Raw genomic sequence first — 20808 nt, forward strand, 5'->3', positions numbered from 1 at the left:
CCGTTCCACCCACGAGCTCACTGCCCCCGCAATTCCACCCTCTTTCGGGTGTTACAGCCCAGAGTTAGAGTGGCACAGGCCCTTCGGCCCACTCTGTCTGTGCTGACGTTTTTGTCCATCTACTTTTGCCCACATTTAGGACCGTATCCTTCTACACCTTGCCTATTTAACTGTCTAAGTGCGCTTAAATTTTGTGACTATCTGATTCCACCACCTCCTCTGGCAGCCTTCAGGATATTCAAGATATCAACCATTCTCTGTGTTTAGAAAAATTGCCCCTCTGATCCTCTGTAAGTCTCCCTCCTCCCACCTGTGTATGTGTCTTCTTGTTTGTTATACCTTCACCAATAGAAAAAGACACCGACTATCTAATCTGTTTATGCCTCTCATCATCTGCCCCCATTGAGGACATTTTCAAAAGACGATATTTCAAGAAGGCGGCATCCATGATTTAAGAACCTCCCCATTTGGGACGTGCTTTCTTCTCATTACTCCGACCAGGGAGGCCTCCTGGCATCTGAATACCCAAAGTCAATGTTTTAGGTGGAATGCAGCAGGCCAGGCAGCATCTATAGTCAACATTTCGGGCCAAGTCCTGATGAAGGGTCTCGGCCCGAAACGTCGACTGTGCTTCTCCCTATAGATGCTGCCTGCCCTGCTGCGTTCCTCCAGCATTTTGTGCCTGTTGCTTGAATCTCCAGCATCTGCAGATTTCTTTGTGTTTGCATCAATGTTTCAGGGACAGCATCTTCCCCTTCGCCATCATATCTCTGAACGCTCTACAAACCCATCAACGTAACCTTACACCATTCCCCTTTGCGCCATGTATTTTTATTGTAGCGTGCTAACTCTTTGTCTTGTACCTATCAACAAATTCCACGTGATAATAATTCTATCAGGTCACCCTCACCCACTTCGCTCCACAGAAACCAGTTTATCCAAACTCTTCCCATAACTTCTGATTTATGGTGGGAACAGCCGGTTCTGTTGTTATGTCAACAAAAAAACAAACAAACTACTGGAGAATCTCAGCGGGTTCGGTAACCGAAGGAGGGAGATGAACAGTTGACGTTCATACAATCGGGTCTTTGCAGCTACAATAGGGTCTTTTAAGAGTTGCTTAGATAGATGCATGGACCTTAGAAAAATAGAGGGCTACGCGCTGGGGCAATTCTAGGCAATCTCGAGAGTAGGTTACATGGCTGGCACAACATTGTGGGCCGAAGGGCCTGTAACGTGCTGTACATTTCTAAGTCTATGACGTTTGGGATCCAGAAGAAGCATCTGACCCGAAATATCGACTGTCTGTTTCTCTCCACAGATGCTGTCTGACCTGCTGAGTCCTGCATCTATTTGTTTTTTGCTGCAGATTTAGGCATCTGGTTTTCCTGTCGTAATTTTCCTTAATATTTCCCTCCACAGATGCTGTCCAACCCGCTGAGTGTTTCCACGTCCGCTGGTTTGGTTCCGCTGCTTAGCTTTGTGCAAGGTAGGTATGGCTGTGCCGTGGTTGTGTGAAGATTCGCATAATAGATAACGCAGATCCTGAAAGTGTCCGTTGTCGTAAATACTCCTCTGGCCGTCCTTTCCCCTGTCTGGCCACCCAGTGACTTCAACGGGCGGCCCCAGAAACCCTGGGTTCGGTGTGTGTGTGTGTGTGTGTGTGTGTGTGTGTGTGTGTGTGTGTGTGTGTGTGTGTGTGTGTGTGTGTGTGTGTGTGTGTGTGTGTGTGTGTGTGTGTGTGTGTGTGTGTGTGTGTGTGTGTGTGTGTGTGTATGCTGTATACTGTGAAATGCACAGGTGTAATGGAAAACATACTTGCAGCATTATCAGATAAGGAGCATTCACAAAGAAGTACAAATCATACACAAGAAGGAACACAATCAGAACACAAAAAGACCATTGTAGAGTAGGTAATTGTGTTTCTGTACTGAGGTAGTAATTGGGGTTGTTCCACTTGGTTCAAGGACCGATGGTTGAAGGGAAGTAGCTGCTCTTGAACCTGGTGGTGTGGGACTTCAGCTTCTGTGCCTCTTGCCTGATGGGAGCTGTGAGAAGATGGGACGGCCCGGATGGTGGGGATTTCGATGATGGATGGTAGATACAGTGGGGAGATATGTGTCCGCATAGCTCACTACTAACAGTGAGTTTTTGTACCTGCTGTACCACACCGTGATGCAACACTTTGAACAGCATCTCTGTGAAAGTTCATCCGAGCTTGCACATTCTCCCTGTGATCGCATGGGTGCTCCGATTCTCCCCCACGTCCCAATGAGGTCAGTTGGCAAATTGGCTGCTGTAATTTTACCCCCACTCCCCGGTGAGTGGGTGAGAGGTACAATCCAGGAGGAGTTGGTGGGGATGTGGAGGAAATAAATCACAGGGATTTGGGGTTTGCAGGTACAACAGGTTATTAAGAAGGCAAATGGATTGTTGGCCTTCATTGCTGAAGGGATTGAATTCAAGAGCAGGGAGGTCATGCTGCAACTATACGGGGTACTGGTGAGGCCACACCTGGAGTACTGTGTGCAGTTCTGATCTCCAAACTTGAGGAAGGATATACTGGCTTTGGAGGCGATGCAGAGGATGTTCCCCCGATTGATTCCAGAGATGAAGGGGTTAACCTATGAAGAGAGATTAAGTTGCCTGGGACTATACTCTCTGGAATTCAGAAGAATGAGAGGGGATCTTATTTTGAAAGAATTTTGAAAGGGATAGATAAGACAGAAATAGGAAAGTTGTTTCCATTGGTGGGTGAGACTAGAACTAGGGGACATTGCCTCAAGATTCAGGGGAGAAGATTTACGACGGAGATGAGGAGAAACTGTTTTTCCCAGAGAGTGATGAATCTGTGGAATTCTCTGCCCAGGGAAGCAGTTGAGGCTTCTTCACTAAATATATTTGAGATACAGTTAGATAGATTTTTACACAGTAGGGGAATTAAGGGTTGTGGGGAAAAGGAGCTGAGTTTATGGACAGATCAGCCATGATCTTATAGAATGTCTCGATGGGCCGGATGGCCTACTCCTGCTCCTATTTCTTATGTTCTTATGAAATAAAGAGAGTGGGTGTGGGACTGGGCAGATTGTTCCTCCAGAATAACACACACAAAATGTGGGAGGAACTCAGCAAGTTAGACAGTATCCATGGAGGGGAATAACAGTCGTTCCTCTGGGATGGACGTAGATACAAGGGCCTTGTGGCTTCTGCCTGTAAGATGCTAAGAAATGGCACAATCTGCTGCTAATGTCCAGAGGCAGAAGGAGGGGCATTAGATGGCGGGCTTGCCAACAACACCCATCTGAATGAGTGGTCGAGGAGTCGAGAACTACAGGGCACAGGTTTAAGGTGAGAGGGCAGAGATTTAAAAGGAACCTGGGGGACAACTGCTTCACCCAGAGGGTGGTCAGAGCATGGAACGAGCTGCCAGAAGTGGCACATTAACAACATTTTAGAGAACACTTAAGTACATGGATAGGAGAGGTATGGGCCAAATTCCAGTAAGCGGGACTAGCTTGGCTGGAGCATCTTGGCCAGCATGGAGATGTAGGGCCGAAATGCTTGTGTGACTCAATAATTTTGTTTAATTCCTCTGCAGTTTCATAATCCAAGTCTGACATTTGCTCTCGTCACCCTTTCACATATTCATGAACATCCTGCATTCCATTTTATCTTTCTCGTTAGCACACTCTCAGGGTCTGTCTTCCGTTTTCTTTATCAGTTTCCTGGCCATCCTTTGCCGAGTTCTAAATAAAAGTACCAATACTTCACTCTACTCCCTTTTGGAAACCTTATCACTCTTTACTTTAAGTTTAATATAATTTTAAACTTGTTCTGTAATCCCTAATTGGGCCATATCTCCTGTTGCGTCTTTGACCCTTGAAGGAATGTGGATTAACTGCAAACCACGAGCTGTTTCTTTAAACGCTCCACATTTTTCTATCAGCACGCCCTGTTGTTCTAGTTTCCTTTGTTTAGATGAAAAGTCCTGGTTTCAGATTGAACTATGACACAGTTCAGTTTAATGGAATATTATGGCCAATATTTTATCAGTGTCTTGCTGCAAGATTAATTAATGTTTCCCATGATACTCAGCTAGCACTGTTCCAGTTCATCGTCAGACTGAATGTAAACATTTCAGAAAATCCTCCACTGCAGAGTTCACACGGAACTATTTGTGCCATTGTGTGCACACTAAAGCCCCATGTTTGCTGAGTTTGGTGAGGCACACTTGAGGGAGATGTGGTGTCCCCTCTGTCCCAGCCCCATCAGCTAGCTCAGACCATTGGGTGCAGTTCTTCACCCAAGTGTCCACCCCTCAGCCAACAACTCTGGGACCAGGAAAAAGTCACTGTTCATGCGATCTTGCTGTGCATCGGCCGCCAGTTTGGTTCCCCAGGCTACATCAGAAATGGTTGCCCCGCCTTGCCAGCTGGTGTGGGGCTCAGTGGGTGGATGTGTCTAATTTTGGGGAGAGGGCGGTGGGTTGGGGTGGGAGCAAGGGATGATTGGGCTGAGGTGTTGGGTTCTGAAGAGAGGAAAATCTTGGTCTGATGTTCCACTGACCCTCCATGACGGGCGTCTTCAACATTGGTTAGGGAGTGTGCGGAGGTGTATTAACCCCCATAGAAGCATCCCTACGTCAACGATACATTCCCACCAACACCCGTCACCTCACAGTCTGGCACAGTTTTCATATTCCAATCCCTTGTAATCTGGCACAGTTTTCCTATTTTGATACCACCCAGTTTGTCACAGGTCCATATTTCGATTCCTCACAGTTTGGCACAGTTTCAATATTGCAATCCCTCACAGTCTGGCAGTTTCCCTTCTCTGATCCCTCACAGTCTGACAGTTTCAATATATACCTATCCCTTTCAGATTGGCACACGTTCCATATTCCATTCCTTTGCAGTCTGTCACAGCTTCCCTGTTCTGATTCCTTGCAGTCTTCACAGTTTCCATATTCTGATCCCTGACAGTCTGGCAAGATTCCATACTCTGATCCCTCATCGTCTAGCGATGTTTCCTTACTCGGATCCCTCACAGTCAGGCACAGTTTTCATATTCTGATCACTTGCAGACTAGCACAGTTATTATATTCAAATCCCTGAAGTCTGGTACAGTTTCCTAACTCTGATCCCTACAGTCCGGTACAGTTTCCTTACTCCGATACCTACAGTCTGGCACAGTGTCCTTACTCCGATCTCTACAGTCTGGCACAGTTTCCTTACTCCGATCCCTACAGTCTGGCACAGTGTCCTTACTCTGATCTCTACAGTCTGGCACAGTTTCCTTACTCTGATCCCTACAGTCTGGTACAGTTTCCATATCCCGATCCCTACAGTCTGGAACAGTTTCCTTGCTCCGATCTCTACAATCTGGTACAGTTTCCTTACTCCGATCCCTACAGTCTGGTACAGTTTCCATACTCCGATCTTTACAGACTGGCACAGTTTCCTTACTCTGATCCCTACAGTCTGGTACAGTTTCCTTGCTCCGATCTCTACAGTCTGGTACAGTTTCCTTACTCCGATACCTACAGTCTGGTACAGTTTCCTTACTCCGAAACCTACAGTCTGGTACAGTTTCCATATCATGATCCCTACAGTCTGACATAGTTTCCTTACTCCGATACCTACAGTCTGGCTCAGTTTCCTTACTCCGATCTTTACAGTCTGGCACAGTTTCCTTACTCCGATCTCTACAGTCTGGTACAGTTTCCTTACTCCGATCCCTACAGTCTGGCACAGTTTCCTTACTCCGATCTCTACAGTCTGGTACAGTTTCCTTACTCCGATCCCTACAGTCTGGCACAGTTTCCTTACTCTGATCCCTACAGTCTGGTACAGTTTCCTTACTCCGATCTTTACAGTCTGGCACAGTTTCCTTACTCTAATCCCTACAGTCTGGAACAGTTTCCTTGCTCCGATCTCTACAGTCTGGTACAGTTTCCTTACTCTGATCCCTACAGTTTGGTACAGTTTCCTTACTCCGATCCCTACAGTCTGGCACAGTTTCCTTACTCCGATACCTACAGTCTGGTACAGTTACCTTACTCCGATACCTACAGTCTGGTACAGTTTCCATATCATGATCCCTACAGTCTGACATAGTTTTCTTACTCCGATACCTACAGTCTGGCTCAGTTTCCTTACTCCGATCTCTACAGTCTGGTACAGTTTCCTTACTCCAATCTTTACAGTCTGGCACAGTTTCCTTACTCTGATCCCTACAGTCTGGCACAGTTTCCTTACTCTGATCCCTACAGTCTGGTACAGTTTCCTTACTCCGATCTTTACAGTCTGGCACAGTTTCCCTTCTCTGATCCCTCACAGTCTGACAGTTTCAATATATACCTATCCCTTTCAGATTGGCACACGTTCCATATTCCATTCCTTTGCAGTCTGTCACAGCTTCCCTGTTCTGATTCCTTGCAGTCTTCACAGTTTCCATATTCTGATCCCTGACAGTCTGGCAAGATTCCATACTCTGATCCCTCATCGTCTAGCGATGTTTCCTTACTCGGATCCCTCACAGTCAGGCACAGTTTTCATATTCTGATCACTTGCAGACTAGCACAGTTATTATATTCAAATCCCTGAAGTCTGGTACAGTTTCCTAACTCTGATCCCTACAGTCCGGTACAGTTTCCTTACTCCGATACCTACAGTCTGGCACAGTGTCCTTACTCCGATCTCTACAGTCTGGCACAGTTTCCTTACTCCGATCCCTACAGTCTGGCACAGTGTCCTTACTCTGATCTCTACAGTCTGGCACAGTTTCCTTACTCTGATCCCTACAGTCTGGTACAGTTTCCATATCCCGATCCCTACAGTCTGGAACAGTTTCCTTGCTCCGATCTCTACAATCTGGTACAGTTTCCTTACTCCGATCCCTACAGTCTGGTACAGTTTCCATACTCCGATCTTTACAGACTGGCACAGTTTCCTTACTCTGATCCCTACAGTCTGGTACAGTTTCCTTGCTCCGATCTCTACAGTCTGGTACAGTTTCCTTACTCCGATACCTACAGTCTGGTACAGTTTCCTTACTCCGAAACCTACAGTCTGGTACAGTTTCCATATCATGATCCCTACAGTCTGACATAGTTTCCTTACTCCGATACCTACAGTCTGGCTCAGTTTCCTTACTCCGATCTTTACAGTCTGGCACAGTTTCCTTACTCCGATCTCTACAGTCTGGTACAGTTTCCTTACTCCGATCCCTACAGTCTGGCACAGTTTCCTTACTCCGATCTCTACAGTCTGGTACAGTTTCCTTACTCCGATCCCTACAGTCTGGCACAGTTTCCTTACTCTGATCCCTACAGTCTGGTACAGTTTCCTTACTCCGATCTTTACAGTCTGGCACAGTTTCCTTACTCTAATCCCTACAGTCTGGAACAGTTTCCTTGCTCCGATCTCTACAGTCTGGTACAGTTTCCTTACTCTGATCCCTACAGTTTGGTACAGTTTCCTTACTCCGATCCCTACAGTCTGGCACAGTTTCCTTACTCCGATACCTACAGTCTGGTACAGTTACCTTACTCCGATACCTACAGTCTGGTACAGTTTCCATATCATGATCCCTACAGTCTGACATAGTTTTCTTACTCCGATACCTACAGTCTGGCTCAGTTTCCTTACTCCGATCTCTACAGTCTGGTACAGTTTCCTTACTCCAATCTTTACAGTCTGGCACAGTTTCCTTACTCTGATCCCTACAGTCTGGCACAGTTTCCTTACTCTGATCCCTACAGTCTGGTACAGTTTCCTTACTCCGATCTTTACAGTCTGGCACAGTTTCCTTACTCTGATCCCTACAGTCTGGTACAGTTTCCTTATTCCGATACCTACAGTCTGGCACAGTTTCCTTACTCCGATACCTATAGTCTGGCACAGTTTCCTTACTCTGATCCCTACTGTCTGGAACAGTTTCCTTGCTCCGATCTCTACAGTCTGGTACAGTTTCCTTACTCTGATCCCTGCAGTTTGGTACAGTTTCCTTACTCCGATCTCTACAGTCTGGTACAGTTTCCTTACTCCGATCTTTACAGTCTGGCACAGTTTCCTTACTCCGATCTTTACAGTCTGGCACAGATTCCTTACTCTGATCCCTACAGTCTGGAACAGTTTCCTTGCTCCGATCTCTACAGTCTGGTACAGTTTCCTTACTCTGATACCTACAGTCTGGCACAGTTTCCTTACTCTGATCTCTACAGTCTGGTACAGTTTCCTTGCTCTGATACCTACAGTCTGGCTCAGTTTCCATATCCTGATCCCTACAGTCTGGAACAAATTCCTTGCTCCGATCTCTACAGTCTGGTACAGTTTCCTTACTCCGATACCTACAGTCTGGCACAGTTTCCTTACTCCGATACCTACAGTCTGGCACAGTTTCCTTACTCCGATCTTTAGTCTGGCACAGTTTCCTTACTCTGATCCCTACAGTCTAGAACAGTTTCCCTGCTCCGATCTCTACAGTCTGGTACAGTTTCCTTACTCCGATACCTACAGTCTGGCACAGTTTCCTTACTCTGATACCTACAGTCTGGTACAGTTTCCTTACTCCGATCCCAACAGCCTGGTACAGTTTCCTTACTCCAATCTTTACAGTCTGGCACAGTTTCCTTACTCTGATACCTACAGTCTGGTACAGTTTCCTTACTCCGATCCCAACAGTCTGGTACAGTTTCCTTACTCCAATCTTTACAGTCTGGCACAGTTTCCTTACTCTGATCCCTACAGTCCGGAACAGTTTCCTTACTCCGATACCTACAGTCTGGCTCTGTTTCCATATCCTGATCCCTACAGTCTGGAACAGTTTCCTTGCTCTGATCTCTACAGTCTGGTACAGTTTCCTTCCTCCGATCCCCACAGTCTGGTACAGTTCCATATCATGATCCCTACAGTCAGGCACAGTTTCCTTACTCCGATCCCTACAGTCTGGTACAGTTTCCTTACTCCGATCTCTACAGTCTGGCACAGTTTCCTTACTCTGATCCCTACAGTCTGGTACAGTTTCCATATCCTGATCCCTACAGTCTGGTACAGTTTCCTTACTCCTATACCTACAGTCTTGCACAGTGTCCTTACTCCGATCTCTACAGTCTGGCACAGTGTCCTTACTCCGATACCTACAGTCTGGCACAGTGTCCTTACTCCGATCCCTACAGTCTGGTACAGTTCCCTTACTCTGATCACTACAGTCTGGCACAGTTTCCTAACTCCGATCCCTACAGTCTGGTACAGTTTCCATATCATGATCCCTACAGTCTGACACAGCATCCTTACTCCTATACCTACAGTCTGGCACAGTTTCCCTATTCTGATCCTGACAGTCTGGCACAGTTTCTGTATTCTGATCCTGACAGTCTGGCACAGTGTCCGTATTCTGATCCTGACAGTGTGGCACAGTGTCCGTATTCTGATCATATCAGTCTGGCACAGTTTCCCTATTTTGATCCTGACAGTCCGGCATAGTTTCCGTATTCTGATCCTGACAGTCTGGCACAGTTTCCGTATTCTGATCCTGACAGTCTGGCAGTTTCCGTATTCTGATCCTGACAGTGTGGCACAGTGTCCGTATTCTGATCCTGACAGTCTGGCACAGTGTCCGTATTCTGATCATATCAGTCTGGCACAGTTTCCCTATTTTGATCCTGACAGTCCGGCATAGTTTCCGTATTCTGATCCTGACAGTTTGGCACAGTTTTCATATTCTGATCCTGACAGTCTGGCAGTTTCCGTATTCTGATCCTGACAGTGTGGCAGTGTCCGTATTCTGATCCTGATAGTCTGGCACAGTGTCTGTATTCTGACCCTGACAGTGTTGCACAGTGTCCGTATTCTGATCCTGACAGTCTGGCACAGTGTCCGTATTCTGATCCTGACAGTCTGGCAGTTTCCGTATTCTGATCCTGACAGTGTGGCAGTTTCCGTATTCTGATCCTGACAGTGTGGCACAGTTTTCATATTCTGATCCTGACAGTGTGGCACAGTGTCCGTATTCTGATCCTGACAGTGTGGCACAGTGTCCGTATTCTGATCCTGACAGTCTGGCACAGTGTCCGTATTCTGATCATGACAGTGTGGCACAGTTTCCTTACTCTGATCCCTACAGTCTGGCACAGTTTCCTTACTCCGACACCTACAGTCTGGCACAGTTTCCTTACTCCGATCTTTACAGTCTGGCACAGTTTCCTTACTCTGATCCCTACAGTCTGGAACAGTTTCCTTGCTCCGATCTCTACAGTCTGGTACAGTTTCATTACTCCGATCTCTACAGTCTGGCACAGTTTCCTTACTCTGATACCTACAGTCTGGTACAGTTTCCTTCCTCTGATCCCTACAGTCTGGAACAGTTTCCTTGCTCCGATCTCTACAGTCTGGTACAGTTTCATTACTCCGATCTCTACAGTCTGGCACAGTTTCCTTACTCCGATCTTTACAGTCTGGCACAGTTTCCTTACTCTGATCCCTACAGTCTGGAACAGTTTCCTTGCTCCGATCTCTACAGTCTGGTACAGTTTCATTACTCCGATCTCTACAGTCTGGCACAGTTTCCTTACTCTGATACCTACAGTCTGGCACAGTTTCCTTACTCTGATACCTACAGTCTGGTACAGTTTCCTTACTCCGATCCCTACAGTCTGGTACAGTTTCCTTGCTCCGATCTCTACAGTCTGGCACAGTTTCCTTACTCCGATCCCTACAGTCTGGTACAGTTTCCTTACTCCGATACCTACAGTCTGGCACAGTTTCCTTACTCTGATCCCTACAGTCTGGCACAGTTTCCATATCCTGATCCCTACAGTCTGGAACAGTTTCCTTGCTCCGATCTCTACAGTCTGGTACAGTTTCCTTACTCTGATCCCTACGGTTTAGTACAGTCTCCTTACTCAGATCTCTACAGTCTGGCACAGTTTCCATATCCTGATCCCTACAGTCTGGTACAGTTTCCTTACTCCGATCCCTACACTCTGGTACAGTTTCCTTACTCTGATCCCTACAGTCTGGTACAGATTTCTTACTCTGATCACTACAGTCTGGCACAGTTTCCTAACTCCGATCCCTACAGTCTGCTACAGTTTCCTTACTCCGATCCCTACACTCTGGTACAGTTTCCTTACTCTGATCCCTACAGTCTGGTACTGATTCCTTACTCCGATCCCTACAGTCTGATACAGCATCCTTACTCCTATACCTACCGCCTGGCACAGTTTCCGTATTCTGATCCTGACAGTCTGGCACAGTTTCCGTATTCTGATCCTGACAGTCCGGCAGTTTCCGTATTCAGATCCTGACAGTCTGGCAGTTTCCGTATTCTCATCCTGACAGTGTGGCTGTTTCCGTATTCTGATCCTGACAGTCTGGCACAGTGTCCGTATTCTGATCCTGACAGTCTGGCAGTATCCTGATTCTGATCCTGACAGTCTGGCACATTGTCCCTATTCTGAACCTGACAGTCTGGCACAGTGTCCCTATTTTGATCCTGACAGTCTGGCACAGTTTCCGTATTCTGATCCTGACAGTCTGGCAGTTTCCGTATTCTGATCCTGACAGTCTGTCACTGTGTCCGTATTCTGATCCTGACAGTATGGCACAGTGTCTGTATTCTGATCCTGACAGTCCGGCACTTTCCGTATTCTGATCCTGACAGTCTGGCAGTTTCCGTATTCTCATCCTGACAGTGTGGCTGTTTCCGTATTCTGATCCTGACAGTCTGGTACAGTGTCCGTATTCTGATCCTGACAGTCTGGCAATATCCCGATTCTGATCCTGACAGTCTGGCACATTGTCCCTATTCTGAACCTGACAGTCTGGCACAGTTTCCCTATTTTGATCCTGACAGTCTGGCACAGTTTCTGTATTCTGATCCTGACAGTCTGGCAGTTTCCGTATTCTGATCCTGACAGTCTGGCATCGTTTTCATATTCTGATCCTGACACTCTGGCAGTTTCCGTATTCTGATCCTGACAGTGTGGCACAGTGTCCGTATTCTGATCATGACAGTCTGGCAGTTTCCGTATTCTGATCCTGACAGTCTGGCAGTTTCCGTATTCTGATCCTGACAGTCTGGCAGTTTCCATATTCTGATCCTGACAGTCTGGCATCGTTTTCATATTCTGATCCTGAGACTCTGGCAGTTTCCGTATTCTGATCCTGACAGTGTGGCTGTTTCCGTATTCTGATCCTGACAGTCTGGCACAGTGTCCGTATTCTGATCCTGACAGTCTGGCACATTGTCCCTATTCTGAACCTGACAGTCTGGCACAGTTTCCCTATTTTGATCCTGACAGTCTGGCACAGTTTCCGTATTCTGATCCTGACAGTCTGGCAGTTTCCGTATTCTGATCCTGACAGTCTGGCAGTTTCCGTATTCTGATCCTGACATTGTGGCAGTTTCCGTATTCTGATCCTGACAGTGTGGCACAGTGTCCGTATTCTGATCCTGATAGTCTGGCACAGAGTCTGTATTCTGATCCTGACAGTGTGGCACAGTGTCCGTATTCTGATCCTGACAGTCCGGCACAGAGTCCGTATTCTGATCCTGACAGTCTGGCAGTTTCCGTATTCTGATCCTGACAGTCTGGCACCGTTTCCGTATTCTGATCCTGACAGTGTGGCACAGTGTCCGTTTTCAGATCCTGACAGTCTGGCACAGTGTCCGTATTCTGATCCTGACAGTGTGGCAGCTTCCGTATTCTGATCCTGACAGTCTGGCAGTATTCATATTCTGATCCTCACAGTCTGGCACAGTGTCCGTATTCTGATCCTGACAGTCTGGCACAGTTTCCGTATTCTGATCCTGACAGTCCGGCACAGTGTCCGTATTCTGATCCTGACAGTCTGGACCAGTGTCCGTATTCTGATCCTGACAGTCTGGCACAGTGTCCGTATTCTGAGCCTAACAGTCTGGCAGTTTCTGTATTCTGATCCTGACAGTCTGGCACAGTGTCCGTATTCTGATCCTGACAGTCTGGCAGTATCCCGATTCTGATCCTGACAGTCTGGCACATTGTCCCTATTCTGAACCTGACAGTCTGGCACAGTTTCCCTATTTTGATCCTGACAGTCTGGCACAGTTTCCGTATTCTGATCCTGACAGTCTGGCAGTTTCCGTATTCTGATCCTGACAGTCTGTCACTGTGTCCGTATTCTGATCCTGACAGTATGGCACAGTGTCTGTATTCTGATCCTGACAGTCCGGCACTTTCCGTATTCTGATCCTGACAGTCTGGCAGTTTCCGTATTCTCATCCTGACAGTGTGGCTGTTTCCGTATTCTGATCCTGACAGTCTGGTACAGTGTCCGTATTCTGATCCTGACAGTCTGGCAGTATCCCGATTCTGATCCTGACAGTCTGGCACATTGTCCCTATTCTGAACCTGACAGTCTGGCACAGTTTCCCTATTTTGATCCTGACAGTCTGGCACAGTTTCTGTATTCTGATCCTGACAGTCTGACAGTTTCCGTATTCTGATCCTGACAGTCTGGCATCGTTTTCATATTCTGATCCTGACACTCTGGCAGTTTCCGTATTCTGATCCTGACAGTGTGGCACAGTGTCCGTATTCTGATCCTGATAGTCTGGCACAGAGTCTGTATTCTGATCCTGACAGTGTGGCACAGTGTCCGTATTCTGATCCTGACAGTCTGGCACTGTGTCCGTATTCTGATCCTGACAGTCCGGCACTGTGTCCGTATTCTGATCCTGACAGTCTGGCAGTTTCCGTATTCTGTTCCTGACAGTCTGGCACCGTTTCCGTATTCTGAGCCTGACAGTGTGGCAGTTTCCGTATTCTGATCCTGACAGTCCTTCAGTTTCCGTATTCTGATCCTGACAGTGTGGCTGTTTCCGTATTCTGATCCTGACAGTCTGGTACAGTGTCCGTATTCTGATCCTGACAGTCTGGCAGTATCCCGATTCTGATCCTGACAGTCTGGCACATTGTCCCTATTCTGAACCTGACAGTCTGGCACAGTTTCCCTATTTTGATCCTGACAGTCTGGCACAGTTTCTGTATTCTGATCCTGACAGTCTGACAGTTTCCGTATTCTGATCCTGACAGTCTGGCATCGTTTTCATATTCTGATCCTGACACTCTGGCAGTTTCCGTATTCTGATCCTGACAGTGTGGCACAGTGTCCGTATTCTGATCATGACAGTCTGGCAGTTTCCGTATTCTGATCCTGACAGTCTGGCAGTTTCCGTATTCTGATCCTGACAGTCTGGCAGTTTCCGTATTCTGATCCTGACAGTCTGGCATCGTTTTCATATTCTGATCCTGAAACTCTGGCAGTTTCCGTATTCTGATCCTGACAGTGTGGCTGTTTCCGTATTCTGATCCTGACAGTCTGGCACAGTGTCCGTATTCTGATCCTGACAGTCTGGCACATTGTCCTTATTCTGAACCTGACAGTCTGGCACAGTTTCCCTATTTTGATCCAGACAGTCTGGCACAGTTTCGGTATTCTGATCCTGACAGTCTGGCAGTTTCCGTATTCTGATCCTGACAGTCTGGCAGTTTCCGTATTCTGATCCTGACAGTGTGGCAGTTTCCGTATTCTGATCCTGACAGTCTGGCATCGTTTTCATATTCTGATCCTGACACTCTGGCAGTTTCCGTATTCTGATCCTGACAGTGTGGCACAGTGTCCGTATTCTGATCCTGACAGTCCCGCAGTTTCCGTATTCTGATCCTGACAGTCTGGCACCGTTTTCATATTCTGATCCTGACACTCTGGCAGTTTCCGTATTCTGATCCTGACAGTGTGGCACAGTGTCCGTATTCTGATCCTGACAGTGTGGCACAGTGTCCGTATTCTGATCCTGACAGTCCCGCAGTTTCCGTATTCTGATCCTGACAGTCTGGCACCGTTTTCATATTCTGATCCTGACAGTCTGGCAGTTTCCGTATTCTGATACTGACAGTCTGGCACCGTTTTCATATTCTGATCCTGACAGTGTGGCAGTTTCCGTATTCTGATCCTGACAGTCTGGCACTGTGTCCGTATTCTGATCCTGACATTCCGGCACAGTGTCCGTATTCTGAACCTGACAGTCTGGCAGTTTCCGTATTCTGATCCTGACAGTCTGGCACATTTTCCGTATTCTGATCCTAACTGTGTGGCACAGTGTCCATATTCTGATCCTGACAGTCTGGCTAAGTGTCCCTATTCTGATCCTGACAGTCTGGCACAGTTTCCGTATTCTGATCCTGACAGTGTGGCAGTGTCCGTATTCTGATCCTGACAGTCCGGCAGTATCCATATTCTGATCCTCACAGTCTGGCACATTGTCCCTATTCTGATCCTGACAGTCTGGCACAGTTTCCGTATTCTGATCCTGACAGTCTGGACCAGTGTCCGTATTCTGATCCTGACAGTCTGGCACAGTGTCCGTATTCTGAGCCTAACAGTCTGGCAGTTTCCGTATTCTGATCCTGACAGTCCGGCAGTTTCCGTATTCTGATCCTGACAGTGTGGCAGTTTCCGTATTCTGATGCTGACAGTCTGGCACCGTATCCGTATTCTGATCCTGACAGTCTGGCACAGTTTCCGTATTCTGAGCCTGACAGTCTGGCAGTTTCCGTATTCTGATCCTGACAGAGTGGCAGTTTCCGTATTCTGATCCTGACAGTCTGGCACCGTATCCGTATTCTGATCCTGACAGTCTGGCACCGTTTCCGTATTCTGATCCTGACAGTCTGGCACCGTATCCGTATTCTGATCCTGACAGTCTGGCACCGTTTCCGTATTCTGATCCTGACAGTCCTTCAGTTTCCGTATTCTGATCCTGACAGTGTGGCAGTTTCCGTATTCTGATCCTGACAGTCTGGCACCGTTTTCATATTCTGATCCTGACAGTGTGGCGCAGTGTACGTATTCTGATCCTGATAGTCTGGCACAGTGTCTGTATTCTGATCCTGACAGTGTGGCACAGTGTCCCTATTCTGAACCTGACAGTCTGGCACAGTTTCCCTATTTTGATCCTGACAGTCTGGCACAGTTTCCGTATTCTGATCCTGACAGTCTGGCAGTTTCCGTATTCTGATCCTGACAGTCTGGCAGTTTCCGTATTCTGATCCTGACAGTCCGGCACTTTCCGTATTCTGATCCTTACAGTCTGGCAGTTTCCGTATTCTCATCCTGACAGTGTGGCTGTTTCCGTATTCTGATCCTGACAGTCTGGTACAGTGTCCATATTCTGATCCTGACAGTCTGGCAGTATCCCGATTCTGATCCTGACAGTCTGGCACATTGTCCCTATTCTGAACCTGACAGTCTGGCACAGTTTCCGTATTCTGATCCTGACAGTCTGGCAGTTTCCGTATTCTGATCCTGACAGTCTGGCAGTTTCCGTATTCTGATCCTGACAGTGTGGCAGTTTCCGTATTCTGATCCTGACAGTCTGGCATCGTTTTCATATTCTGATCCTGACACTCTGGCAGTTTCCGTATTCTGATCCTGACAGTGTGGCACAGTGTCCGTATTCTGATCATGACAGTCTGGCAGTTTCCGTATTCTCATCCTGACAGTGTGGCTGTTTCCGTATTCTGATCCTGACATTCTGGCACAGTGTCCGTATTCTGATCCTGACAGTCTGGCAGTATCCCGATTCTGATCCTGACAATCTGGCACATTGTCCCTATTCTGAACCTGACAGTCTGGCACAGTTTCCCTATTTTGATCCTGACAGTCTGGCACAGTTTCCGTATTCTGATCCTGACAGTCTGGCAGTTTCCGTATTCTGATCCTGACAGTCTGGCAGTTTCCGTATTCTGATCCTGACAGTGTGGCAGTTTCCGTATTCTGATCCTGACAGTCTGGCATCGTTTTCATATTCTGATCCTGACACTCTGGCAGTTTCCGTATTCTGATCCTGACAGTCTGGCACAGTTTCCGTATTCAGATCCTAACTGTGTGGCACAGTGTCCATATTCTGATCCTGACAGTCTGGCTAAGTGTCCCTATTCTGATCCTGACAGTCTGGCACAGTTTCCGTATTCTGATCCTGACAGTGTGGCAGTGTCCGTATTCTGATCCTGACAGTCCGGCAGTATCCATATTCTGATCCTCACAGTCTGGCACATTGTCCCTATTCTGATCCTGACAGTCTGGCACAGTTTCCGTATTCTGATCCTGACAGTCTGGACCAGTGTCCGTATTCTGATCCTGACAGTCTGGCACAGTGTCCGTATTCTGAGCCTAACAGTCTGGCAGTTTCCGTATTCTGATCCTGACAGTCCGGCAGTTTCCGTATTCTGATCCTGACAGTGTGGCAGTTTCCGTATTCTGATGCTGACAGTCTGGCACCGTATCCGTATTCTGATCCTGACAGTCTGGCACAGTTTCCGTATTCTGAGCCTGACAGTCTGGCAGTTTCCGTATTCTGATCCTGACAGAGTGGCAGTTTCCGTATTCTGATCCTGACAGTCCGGCAGTTTCCGTATTCTGATCCTGACAGTGTGGCAGTTTCCGTATTCTGATGCTGACAGTCTGTTACCGTATCCGTATTCTGATCCTGACAGTCTGGCACAGTTTCCGTATTCTGAGCCTGACAGTCTGGCAGTTTCCGTATTCTGATCCTGACAGTGTGGCAGCTTCCGTATTCTGATCCTGACAGTCTGGCAGTATTCATATTCTGATCCTCACAGTCTGGCACAGTGTCCGTATTCTGATCCTGACAGTCTGGCACAGTTTCCGTATTCTGATCCTGACAGTCCGGCACAGTGTCCGTACTCTGATCCTGACAGTCTGGACCAGTGTCCGTATTCTGATCCTGACAGTCCGGCAGTTACCGTATTCTGATCCTGACAGTCCCGCAGTTTCCGTATTCTGATCCTGACAGTCTGGCACCGTTTTCATATTCTGATCCTGACAGTCTGGCAGTTTCCGTATTCTGATACTGACAGTCTGGCACCGTTTTCATATTCTGATCCTGACAGTGTGGCAGTTTCCGTATTCTGATCCTGACAGTCTGGCACTGTGTCCGTATTCTGATCCTGACATTCCGGCACAGTGTCCGTATTCTGAACCTGACAGTCTGGCAGTTTCCGTATTCTGATCCTGACAGTCTGGCACAGTTTCCGTATTCTGATCCTAACTGTGTGGCACAGTGTCCATATTCTGATCCTGACAGTCTGGCTAAGTGTCCCTATTCTGATCCTGACAGTCTGGCACAGTTTCCGTATTCTGATCCTGACAGTGTGGCAGTGTCCGTATTCTGATCCTGACAGTCCGGCAGTATCCATATTCTGATCCTCACAGTCTGGCACATTGTCCCTATTCTGATCCTGACAGTCTGGCACAGTTTCCGTATTCTGATCCTGACAGTCTGGACCAGTGTCCGTATTCTGATCCTGACAGTCTGGCACAGTGTCCGTATTCTGAGCCTAACAGTCTGGCAGTTTCCGTATTCTGATCCTGACAGTCCGGCAGTTTCCGTATTCTGATCCTGACAGTGTGGCAGTTTCCGTATTCTGATGCTGACAGTCTGGCACCGTATCCGTATTCTGATCCTGACAGTCTGGCACAGTTTCCGTATTCTGAGCCTGACAGTCTGGCAGTTTCCGTATTCTGATCCTGACAGAGTGGCAGTTTCCGTATTCTGATCCTGACAGTCTGGCACCGTATCCGTATTCTGATCCTGACAGTCTGGCACCGTTTCCGTATTCTGATCCTGACAGTCTTGCACCGTATCCGTATTCTGATCCTGACAGTCTGGCACCGTTTCCGTATTCTGATCCTGACAGTCCTTCAGTTTCCGTATTCTGATCCTGACAGTGTGGCAGTTTCCGTATTCTGATCCTGACAGTCTGGCACCGTTTTCATATTCTGATCCTGACAGTGTGGCGCAGTGTACGTATTCTGATCCTGATAGTCTGGCACAGTGTCTGTATTCTGATCCTGACAGTGTGGCACAGTGTCCCTATTCTGAACCTGACAGTCTGGCACAGTTTCCCTATTTTGATCCTGACAGTCTGGCACAGTTTCCGTATTCTGATCCTGACAGTCTGGCAGTTTCCGTATTCTGATCCTGACAGTCTGGCAGTTTCCGTATTCTGATCCTGACAGTCCGGCACTTTCCGTATTCTGATCCTTACAGTCTGGCAGTTTCCGTATTCTCATCCTGACAGTGTGGCTGTTTCCGTATTCTGATCCTGACAGTCTGGTACAGTGTCCATATTCTGATCCTGACAGTCTGGCAGTATCCCGATTCTGATCCTGACAGTCTGGCACATTGTCCCTATTCTGAACCTGACAGTCTGGCACAGTTTCCGTATTCTGATCCTGACAGTCTGGCAGTTTCCGTATTCTGATCCTGACAGTCTGGCAGTTTCCGTATTCTGATCCTGACAGTGTGGCAGTTTCCGTATTCTGATCCTGACAGTCTGGCATCGTTTTCATATTCTGATCCTGACACTCTGGCAGTTTCCGTATTCTGATCCTGACAGTGTGGCACAGTGTCCGTATTCTGATCATGACAGTCTGGCAGTTTCCGTATTCTCATCCTGACAGTGTGGCTGTTTCCGTATTCTGATCCTGACATTCTGGCACAGTGTCCGTATTCTGATCCTGACAGTCTGGCAGTATCCCGATTCTGATCCTGACAATCTGGCACATTGTCCCTATTCTGAACCTGACAGTCTGGCACAGTTTCCCTATTTTGATCCTGACAGTCTGGCACAGTTTCCGTATTCTGATCCTGACAGTCTGGCAGTTTCCGTATTCTGATCCTGACAGTCTGGCAGTTTCCGTATTCTGATCCTGACAGTGTGGCAGTTTCCGTATTCTGATCCTGACAGTCTGGCATCGTTTTCATATTCTGATCCTGACACTCTGGCAGTTTCCGTATTCTGATCCTGACAGTCTGGCACAGTTTCCGTATTCAGATCCTAACTGTGTGGCACAGTGTCCATATTCTGATCCTGACAGTCTGGCTAAGTGTCCCTATTCTGATCCTGACAGTCTGGCACAGTTTCCGTATTCTGATCCTGACAGTGTGGCAGTGTCCGTATTCTGATCCTGACAGTCCGGCAGTATCCATATTCTGATCCTCACAGTCTGGCACATTGTCCCTATTCTGATCCTGACAGTCTGGCACAGTTTCCGTATTCTGATCCTGACAGTCTGGACCAGTGTCCGTATTCTGATCCTGACAGTCTGGCACAGTGTCCGTATTCTGAGCCTAACAGTCTGGCAGTTTCCGTATTCTGATCCTGACAGTCCGGCAGTTTCCGTATTCTGATCCTGACAGTGTGGCAGTTTCCGTATTCTGATGCTGACAGTCTGGCACCGTATCCGTATTCTGATCCTGACAGTCTGGCACAGTTTCCGTATTCTGAGCCTGACAGTCTGGCAGTTTCCGTATTCTGATCCTGACAGAGTGGCAGTTTCCGTATTCTGATCCTGACAGTCCGGCAGTTTCCGTATTCTGATCCTGACAGTGTGGCAGTTTCCGTATTCTGATGCTGACAGTCTGTTACCGTATCCGTATTCTGATCCTGACAGTCTGGCACAGTTTCCGTATTCTGAGCCTGACAGTCTGGCAGTTTCCGTATTCTGATCCTGACAGAGTGGCAGTTTCCGTATTCTGATCCTGACAGTCTGGCACCGTATCCGTATTCTGATCCTGACAGTCTGGCACCGTTTCCGTATTCTGATCCTGACAGTCTGGCACCGTATCCGTATTCTGATCCTGACAGTCTGGCACCGTTTCCGTATTCTGATCATGACAGTCTGGCACCGTATCCGTATTCTGATCCTGACAGTCTGGCACCGTTTCCGTATTCTGATC

The 20808-nt window shown here is 47.6% G+C and overlaps 1 protein-coding gene across 10 annotated transcripts in view; it reads left to right on the forward strand.

Annotated features, from left to right (window-relative positions):
- The window catches only part of LOC132399509 (multiple epidermal growth factor-like domains protein 11), a 281926-nt gene that overhangs the window by 29101 nt on the left and 232017 nt on the right, over positions 1-20808 (forward strand). For 4 of the 10 annotated variants that reach the window (XM_059979960.1, XM_059979954.1, XM_059979957.1 and 1 more), the window contains exons 2-3: positions 1423-1489; positions 1968-2276. Coding sequence is in view for 4 of the 10 variants with exons in the window: in XM_059979954.1 (XP_059835937.1) it covers positions 2176-2276 (101 nt within the window). In the remaining 6 variants the exon portion in view is untranslated. The remainder of the gene's footprint in view (positions 1-1422; positions 1490-1967; positions 2277-20808) is intronic. The other 6 variants (XM_059979962.1, XM_059979959.1, XM_059979964.1 and 3 more) reach the window with 2 other exon arrangements.

The sequence above is a fragment of the Hypanus sabinus genome, chromosome 9 (genome assembly GCF_030144855.1).
Source record: "Hypanus sabinus isolate sHypSab1 chromosome 9, sHypSab1.hap1, whole genome shotgun sequence".
In the NCBI taxonomy this organism is placed as follows: Eukaryota; Metazoa; Chordata; class Chondrichthyes; order Myliobatiformes; family Dasyatidae; genus Hypanus; species Hypanus sabinus.